Source organism: Malus sylvestris, chromosome 7 (genome assembly GCF_916048215.2).
Source record: "Malus sylvestris chromosome 7, drMalSylv7.2, whole genome shotgun sequence".
NCBI lineage: Eukaryota > Viridiplantae > Streptophyta > Magnoliopsida > Rosales > Rosaceae > Malus > Malus sylvestris.
This window is the reverse complement of record NC_062266.1, coordinates 6,829,192-6,838,972: the sequence shown is the minus strand read 5'-3', so window position 1 is coordinate 6,838,972 and position 9,781 is coordinate 6,829,192. Positions and strand designations below refer to the sequence as shown.

The following is a 9,781-nucleotide window of genomic DNA, read 5'->3' as shown; positions in this document are numbered from 1 at the left end:
TATAATTATAAGGAATTTTTTTTTAGTGTAGAATGTGATTTTTGAAGTGATAATAACAGTTCCCTTCATAAACCATCTTTTTTCCTCACACTCTTTTTCTCATTCCTTCTCGTACATATTTGTTTCAAGTTTGGTCTGGTTTAAATCTAAACACGTATCTTTTTCGATAAACAAATGGGGCTAAACACCTAACAAAGAGAAACTAAAGCAAAACATCACAACGTATAGAAATCCCAACAACGTCTGACACCAAGAGACGATACCAAGAGGTAGAAACTTGATCGAAATAAACTGGACTAGGAGAATACAACTAGCTCAAATTAGCCAGTTCTTTAGCCTCAAATTCATCTCACGATAAACATGACAGTGTTCACAATTCCAATCTCTGTCAAACAACTTACGGCAAGCCTACACCAATTCACCAAGATGATGGTTCTCACTCACATCTTGCAAAATCATATTGACTCCGCCCTTTTTCATTCCAACATGACGTTCTTTGTCCAATAGTATAAAATTATTAGCAAATTTTTTATAAACAAATGGAAAATGAAGAGCTTTTGCATCCCCTCGCCCTTCTACTAGGCCGACGCGTGCACTGAAGAAGCAGTGGCAATTTCATAAATAATCAAAATCCCCAATCTGAATGGCACTGGAGAGGCGGAGATTTTTTTATATTTTTTTTTTGGTCAAAGAGAGGTGGAGATTTTGTATATAAATTATTAACTGAAACCAAAACAAATTAACTGTAGCGTGTCTACGGTGCCACGATCTCCTCTCTTTACACTAAAGTAATATTAGTCAAGAACTAACTGCGCGCTTAGGCAAGTGGCTCTATTAATTTATTTGCCTTGTACTATTTAGCAATTCGAGTCCATTAGAAATTGAGTTATTTATTTGTAAAAAAAAACGAAGGAATTGAATGATTTATTTTTTTATTGACATGCAAAGCTTATGTGGTCATTTTTTTATTGACATAGCATCACTTGCATTTGCAGGTCAATGGTATAATCCATCTCCCTTGGACTTCTTTGATCATTCAACTAATAAGGACTTTGAGCGAAACCTCATGGAAAGTTATAGTACGATAGACTTTGGAGAAAATTCAATGGTTTCCTTCCATTTTCTTTAAAGAACTATTATTGATATTCTAAAAATAAGCTTTACAATGAGACTAGAAGAGGAAAAATGTTTGAATTTGAAAAGGAGTGGGTTAAACTTTAAGAGAAAGATCGTAACCATCAAGAAAATCCAACACTAGCCAATAATTTCCTTTCTAGTAATTATTTATCTCCTCATAAAATTAATGTGTAACCAACATTTTGCTGGAGGTAGGAATCAAACTTGAGATTTATTTCAACGTTAAGAGATGTGACTAGACTAATCTCTAGTTGGTAATACATATAACTCATTCTAAAGTGAATTATTGAGTTAAAAAAAAAAAATTCCCGCTAATATTTCATCATTCCAAATCCACCACGTTGCGCAATTATCGCTCTCTTAACATTTAAAAGTAATAAAGAAAATTTGGTAAAATAGATCGTTTGAATTGGATCTGAGAACCTAGAAACTTTCAAGGATCATAACTAAGCAAGCATGACAACAATATGTCTATGGAAGCTAGTTAAGAACTGTGGTGTAAAAACTTGAGCAATGATTTGTGCATCGAAGTTTTGTAGAAAAGTGATGCATTTTGGCCAGCCATTGGTTTCAAGTGAAAAACTAAGCAATCCAACACACCTCGAATGTACTTACGTAGTCACACACACACCTTGAATGTACTTTAATTAGGTCTACAATGGTTACACTTCTCATGAGTTCTTAGTTACATACATAAGTATGTGCGCACATATCTATCTATATATCTAAGTAGCTATGTTACTCTAATTCAGCAATATCTTCTAACTGAATGTTTAGATTTCTCGCAGGCGCAGTTGCATTTGTTCGTGCAGGACCTGTAGACGCAAAAGGATTGGGAGGCATGGTTAAGTTTTCTCCTCCTTCCAACATCTGAACAACCTCGTTCATGGAAGGACGACCCGCTGGGTGCCACTGGATGCACCAGAGCCCTACAATTGCAAGTTTCTTTGGAGCTTTACCATCTCCTTCCTCCCCAAGATGGATTCGTAGGTCGTCTCCTTCTTCTAGAAGATTATAGATCCATTCTGGATAGTAAATTTCATTTGTGTTTTCGGAGGTTGAATCAACGTTCTTCCTTCCCCCTACCATCTCAAGGAGCAGCATCCCAAAACTATAGACGTCTGACTTATAGGACACATTTCCAAAGTTCCTGGAGAACACTTCAGGTGCAATGTATCCCATTGTCCCTCTAGCTGTAGTCATGGACACTATACTTTGATCCTTAGAACAAAACTTGGCCAAACCAAAATCAGAAATTTTTGGAGTGAAATTATCGTCTAACAATACATTATGAGGTTTGATGTCGAAATGGAGGATTCGTTGATCACATCCCTGATGAAGATATTGAACTCCCTTGGCTACAGCTAGAGCAATATCTTGCAACTTGTCCCAACCGAGAAAACGATTGTTATTGTCTGCCGATGAAATGAAATCATGCAGTGAACCATTGGCGAAGAACTCATAAACAAGAGCTCTGTTAAATCCATCAGCACAGAAACCAACCAAGCGAACCACATTAACATGGTGGATACGTCCCATCGTTCCAACTTCATTTATGAAATCTTCCCCATTTCCATTGGAACTAGTGAGAACTTTTACAGCAACAAAGCATTCAGAAGAAAGCTTTCCTTTAAAAACAGTTCCATAGGCTCCTTGGCCTAACTTGTCCTGGAATTGGTTTGTGATCCTCTTGATATCTGCGTAGGTATACCTGCTTGGTTTGTGAGCTTTGTAATCTTGTAAAAAAATTTCAATTTTTAATTGATTTTCTTTTTCCTTTGTATCATAGCTATAGACCTGAAAGACTGCAACGACTAGTAGTAAGAAGGTGAATGAACCCAGGGTTGCACCTACAAGAGATCCCGAAAATTAAGTAAATATCCTCACTTTGTGTTAGACATGAAATGTTAACAAATCAAAAGATCAGTTACGCGACTCACTGGTAGCCACTAGTTCTGTTGCTTCCCCTGCAAAGGATAATTTGAAAAATCATATTGTTAGTCATGACATATTGTCTGGATAGCACCCTCGAAATATTTTCAGAGACTTAGACATTGGTGAAATTGTGAAAATATTGGTACAGTTTTAATAGTAGTGGTTGTTCCCCAGCACAGAATTGGATCCTTGCTGGATCCCCTCCCTAGGGATCTTCGGAATTAACGCACACGGACCGTTATTATGTGCCCACAATTTTTTCATTTTTTATATTTCTCACGTAAAATGAGGCTATTTTACTTTTAAAAATATAAAAAATATTTAATTATAACCGCACAATTTTTTATCAACGATCCGTGTGCATTGATTCCCAGGATCCTCATAAAGGGATCCGGCGAGGATCCAAATCCCCCCAGCAGAGAATATTAATCATTATTTTAAAAATGCTTTTGCTTTTAGCAGAATATATGTCAAGCAAAATATGCAATGTTAATCTTACTTGCTTTTGTCAAGTAAACACATTGAATGTCGCTTTTGTTCCCGTTGTTCTTCAGCATACACCTCTTTCCCCCCGCTTCACATTCTGTGCAGTTTGGTTTAGACCATTTCATAACACCCGAAGATGGAACTGATAAAACATTACGCATCTTTGTACAAGATTGCAGGTTATCAATTTTGTAGTCGGGATCAACGGCATAAACGTGATGGCCGGGGCTGGAAAGGCAGGGGCCATTTAAAACGTAAACGTACTGTTGTCTTTCAAGATCTAAAGAACATTTGAATAAGGTAAGGTTCTTCTGAAACTCTTTTGAGAAGTGGAAAGGGGAGATTGAAAGGTTGAGGATTTCTGAAACTTTTACCAGCAAGCAACTATCTGAGTCGTATAGATGGACTTCTTGATACTTATAATCAATGGTTTTAACAGAGAATTTGGCCGGAATTGGAAGCTCGAGAACGGTCTCTTGTTTCTCATTGCATGACACGACAAACCCAGGATAGCCACAGTGATCTGGATGTCTATCTTTGAGGATGAAAGGGAAACGGACAGGCGGGCCTTGATCCCCGCACTTCAATTCTTTGCAGCCATTCTGAGTTTCCCCAAGCACTTTGGAGAAAGCTACCAACAATATGCAAAAGGAAGAGATGAGTCTTTCCTTCATTTCTGAGCAGAGAAAAAAAATGGTATCCACATATGATACTATAAATCTAATCATGATTAAGTTATGGTAATATATATATGACATTTACTAAAATAAATTAACATTGAAGTAACTAAATTGATTTTAAATAACCATCTATCCCCTTTGTCCAAATCAAACAATTTAACGTTCAAAATACGTCTAAATTTAATGGTATTCTTTGTTGGAATTTTTGGATAGCCGGACCCACCCCACTCTAACGACACCGATATTGTCCCAAACTTAACCATCTGCCCAATCCGTCAGGTGTGGGGTTTTACTACAAAAGACCTCGATATTAGTTAGAGTGGGGTAATACTATTTAAACCCATTTGGTTTTCTTCATTCTTCTTATAAAAGAGTTCAAAACTAATTTGTTCCCCACCTTTTAATATAAATATATTGTTGTATAAAAGTATAATAAAAAAACAATATTTTGATTATGGCAAAGACTCTTTCTTTTAAGATTTAGATACTTAAATAAACTTCAGAGAAAAATACTAGCTACTTTTTCAGTGCCGGTCTTCATTTGCTCTCCAAGACGATCTTCTCAAAATCCTCTTTGTGAAGATTCTGATGATTTGTGAATTGTGTTCGTTTATTGTATATCGTGCGATTAATTTTCGTCAGGTACTGTTTATATTTAATTTTAAATAAAAAAATTTAAAATAATTTCTGACCGTAAAATATATGATGATCAAACACGATTTACGAATTTTCGGAATCCTCATAAAGAGGATCCGGATTCGTTTGCTCAAACCCAAATTAGTGAGCAATCATGATGTGACGCCCTCCCAAAATTTGTCCAACCAACGCGGTCTTGACTTTTTGTTCTTTTTCCATACCATTAATGAGCAAGCAGGAAAAGTCGACGGGCCATATGTAATTAAAGTCTTTCAACAGTGGACCTGAAATTTTGATATTAATCCTGTAGTATGAATCACGGTGAGCCAGAAAATTTCTGCCTAATAAGAGTTGATTGCTGAGTGTAATATATGAGTCCCATGAGCTAATAAAAACCAACGTGAAAGGGCTTATCAGCTCACAGAGAGAGAGAGAGAGAGAGAGAGAGAGAGAGAGAGCCCATAACTTGCTCTCTCTTCATGGAAAGTGGAAGGGCCTTGTCTGCGCGGTTTGTAGTTATGGCGTTTCTTGCAATTGGCTTATTGGGTGAAACTTCTAACGCTAAGGCGTCATCATGTCCGCCTTCTTCCTGTGGCAATATCCAGAACATAAGCTACCCTTTTCGACTCAACGATGACCCGAAGAATTGCGGTCACTCAAAGCTTAATCTGTATTGCGAGGACAACGTGACAGTGTTACGCCTTAACTCGGGAAGATACTACGTGAAGTCAATCAACTACAATAACAACACAATCCGAGTTGTAGATCCTGGTTTTGATCGCAAGAATTGCTCCTCCGTTCCACTCTATTCTTTATCATCAGATTCAATAATTTTTGGATCTCCGTATAGGGTGTATAGTTATGATATTCATTATGGTATAGTATGGATTTCAAGAGCTATAACTTTCTTGAATTGTGCTAGTCCAGTGAACTCCTCGCTGTACGTGGAGACAGCTCCATGCATAAATTTTTCCAGGAGTGGTAGTATTACTTTGTCCCAACTAACAACCTATAGTTATGTCGCGGTGGGCCCAACGATTGCATCAGATTTGGAGGAGGGGTGCAGTATAGGGTGGACGGCCATGGCTTCTTGGACTGAAAATCACCGAAACGCAACTTCTTACTGTTACATACACAATGCTCTGGTGTATGGCTTTGAGCTTCAGTACTCTCTTCTCTCTCTAGATCCGTACCGCTTCAGAGGTTTGTGAATTAATTAGAGTTATTTATGCATTCTCTTTTCTTTTCTTTTTTTATTTTTAAAAAACTCTAATTTTGCTGAAAAGAATATAGAGTATCATCATATGATGAACTTTCTGAACATGTATTAATTATGAAAATATTAACGGAAGAAGTGGGGGAGTAAGATTCGGAAGCATGTCTTTTGATTTTGTTCGCTTTGATTATATTTTTTGCAGAAGTTCAAATTTGGAAAATACTCGCCATGATTGGTAAGCTATTTGTCTTCTTCATCGATGGAAAACATCGTGAGTTTGGTATGTAATATGATTTATGTTTTCTTATGATTTTGTTTTAAAATTCCCGAGCAGGAGGATTAGTAATGGGAAAGTTGATGTTTGGGGCTCCATGTGTTATTTGGCTTTTGATCTGGAAATGGAGGAGAAGGAATTTGTCAATGTATAGTGCTATAGAAGACTTTCTACAAGGCGATACCAGTATTATCCCAATAAGATATTCTTACTCGGACATTAAGAAGATGACTAATAGATTCAAGAATAAACTGGGTGAAGGCGGCTATGGCTGTGTATTTAAAGGAAATTTGCGCAGTGGTCGTTTTGGAGCTATTAAGATGTTGGGTAAGTCTAAAGCTAATGGACAAGATTTTGTCAACGAGGTAGCTACCATTGGGAGGATTCACCATGTTAACGTGGTGCAACTTGTTGGTTATTGTGTCGAGGGATCAAACCGTTGTCTAGTCTATGACTTCATGCCTAACGGGTCTCTTGATAAATATGTTTATTTGAAAGAAGGAACTACGTATTTAAGTTATGAGAAAATGTATCAGATTTCTCTTGGAGTAGCTCGAGGGATTGAATATCTACATCAAGGTTGCGACATGCAAATTCTGCATTTCGATATTAAGCCTCACAATATTCTTCTTGATGAGAATTTCAACCCAAAGATTTCTGATTTTGGCCTTGCAAAATTATATCCAACAGATAATAGCATTATCTCGTTGACGGCTGCAAGAGGAACAATGGGATATATGGCTCCTGAGTTGTTCTACAAAAATATTGGAGGTGTCTCCTACAAGGCTGATGTCTATAGTTTTGGAATGTTGCTAATGGAAATGGCAAGCAGGAGGAAGAATTTGAACGCATTGGCAGAGCATTCGAGCCAACTTTACTTGCCAACATGGGTGTACGATCGATATAATGAAGGAAAAGATTTGGAGATGAGCAATGCCACCGAAGAGGAAAAGAAGATAGTAAAAAAGATGGTTATAATGGCCTTATGGTGTATACAAATGAAACCAGGTGATCGTCCTTCAATGAACAAAGTCATAGAGATGCTTGAAGGAGATGCTGAATGCCTGCAAATGCCTCCAAAGCCTTTTCTGTTTCCACAAGAGACACCTATAGGAGATCCTCAGAATAATCCGAATCTGACGTGCTCTAACACGAAGCTAACATGGACGTTGTCGGGAAGGTGATGCACACCTAGCACAGGCTCTTTCCATTTGCTTCAAATGATAAGATTTGATGATTGCAAGTATCATGTATAAAACTCTGCCAAAATGATTATATGTTGTCCTATTTTATCTTGTTTACCAAATATTTAGTTAACTTGTTAAAGTTTTGCCTTCTTCCTGTCTTTAATGTGTTGAAAGTAATGAGAACAGATGTATTTCCAGTTGATATATATGTATTAGTCAAAATTTTAACTAATGTTGTAGACATAATGAAATATAACAAAATGATGCGACAAATTTGCTCATCAAGTCCACCCAAAATATTGAGGCAAATGTGCACCTTGATGGGTTAGGTAGCAGTTTGTCTTCAATATTTGCCTTATGAAGAACTAGTGTGACTCCAAAGGATAAGGCAACTGATTAGGGAAGGGTGGTGCTATTCACACACACTCATTTTTGCCTTCCACAATTTTTTCTCAATCTTTAGCTGTCAGATCAAATGAATTGAAGATGATCACATGACAAAAATTTATAAGGATGTGAGAGAGATAATATAAAACTTAACAAAAGTACGTGGATAGCACCGCTCTTAAGAAAATGCCTAGAAAATATTTATGTGTCGTGTTCTTTATTTAATAAAAAAAGGTGGTGGAATCCGATTTACCTAAACTTTCCATAAGGCAGTTGCCTAGTCTCTTAGAGCCAAGTTTGCTTATGTGACTCATCAAATTTAATTTGCTTAGGCATTTGCCTAGTCGTTTAACCCGTTGCTGCTGTGAAAGTCAAACTTGTGGCCAACAAGAGGTTGAAATGTCTCTGTGAGTCTTCTCAACCTCTGAAAGGGGTGGATAACCATGGCTTGCCACCAGTTGTCCTCCTTTTAAAGAAAAAAAAAAGAGTTTTAACAAAACACTACATGTACTATTCATTTTTAACGAAAATAACATTTTTACTCTAAAAAGTCACTCCTGATACTATTCACTTACAACACATTTTTGTCCCTTTGATTAAAACTCAAAATTTTCAAATCATTTTCATTAATTTTCCTAAAAAAAATAAGGGAAATTTTATTTAAACCCATTTAACCTATTTCTACCCCCAACTTTACTCTTTGCATCCATTTAATTTTTTACTAAACTATTAATATCTCTTTAAACCCAAATTTGATACCTAATATATCCCCATAAACCCAATTCAATATGTAAATTTATTTTTACACCCATTTAACTTTTAGAAGTTGGTACACTCAACAAAATGTGGCTCCCTACCATTATGCTGTTACACTTTTCTTCCTTTTTATCAATTAAAATAGTTTCTCGATTACATTTTACAAGAAGACGATGACCAATCATATAACTTAATCGAAACCTCTACATACCTATTATTGCTCTTCAGCAGTAAAATCAGGCTCCGCCGGCTTCTGAAGTAGCATCGCCGGTAGTCTCTCTGGCACCTTCCGCATACCACTACGCGGTGTATTAGCAGCAAAACGTGAGGCATAAATGGTGGCCCCTAGACTTGGGGAGCTGACCCCGGCCTTGGCCAGTGCATCTTGCAGCCTATTCTCCTCTTCCCGCAGAGACTCTTCTAGCTTCTTCTTCATATGACGGCGCCACGCTGCTTGTATAAACGTAGCTGCCCAAGTCCTCCACTGTTATGAGTAGAACCTGAATGTGTGCCGGAGGAGCTGCTTGCTGTGGAGTCGCCTGAACTGAGAGGCTACAATCTTCAAGTCATCCGCAAATGGGCAAGTCTGCAAGTCTGCAAATCTGCAAATTTGCAATAAAAACAAGAAAAGCATACAAGTATCTGTCTTTATAATCAATATGTTCATTACCAATTACAAATTACAATATCATTATTAATGGAGTGAAAGACGAACAGGTGATCCGTGCTTACAGAGGAGGACTTCATTTTCCATGCAACAACCTGATTGATGTTCTTTCTTTTCGTCCTTGGGTTCTTGTTTTCAATGAAGAAATATGAATGCTCAGCTCCGTTTTCTGGGTTTTTTGTTCTTTCTTGTTTGTAGTTTTTACAGGGGACGGAAAATCTATTGCAGAAAGCAGGATGATGGAGGAAGAAGTGATTGATCACAGGAACCCAGAAGAAACAAGAAGCAGAAGCATTTGCATTCGGAGAAACTAAACCAACAGAGAAGAAAAAAAATAATATAAAAACAGAAAAAAATAATATAAAAACAGAAGAAGCAATCCTTGCAATATCTGCAAGTCTTGTTGGTTTTAATTATAGT

The 9,781-nt window shown here is 37.1% G+C and overlaps 2 protein-coding genes across 2 annotated transcripts; one reads left to right on the top strand and one right to left on the bottom strand.

The window, feature by feature from the left end:
• Nucleotides 1-1,688: 1,688 nt before the first annotated feature.
• Nucleotides 1,689-4,247, bottom strand: LOC126628277 (rust resistance kinase Lr10-like). Its single transcript, XM_050297902.1, has 3 exons — nucleotides 3,572-4,247; nucleotides 3,078-3,104; nucleotides 1,689-2,987 (listed from the first exon to the last, which is right to left on the bottom strand). Exons 1-3 carry the CDS (start codon nucleotides 4,230-4,232, stop codon nucleotides 1,876-1,878), a joined length of 1,800 nt encoding a protein of 599 aa, XP_050153859.1. The 5' UTR covers nucleotides 4,233-4,247; the 3' UTR covers nucleotides 1,689-1,875.
• A 1,039-nt stretch (nucleotides 4,248-5,286) lies between these two features.
• On the top strand, nucleotides 5,287-7,783 carry LOC126628278 (rust resistance kinase Lr10-like). The gene is made up of 3 exons (XM_050297904.1): nucleotides 5,287-6,077; nucleotides 6,293-6,325; nucleotides 6,425-7,783. The coding sequence occupies exons 1-3, from the start codon at nucleotides 5,354-5,356 to the stop codon at nucleotides 7,546-7,548; spliced, it is 1,881 nt and encodes a 626-aa protein (XP_050153861.1). The 5' UTR covers nucleotides 5,287-5,353; the 3' UTR covers nucleotides 7,549-7,783.
• The last annotated feature ends 1,998 nt before the right edge of the window (nucleotides 7,784-9,781 follow it).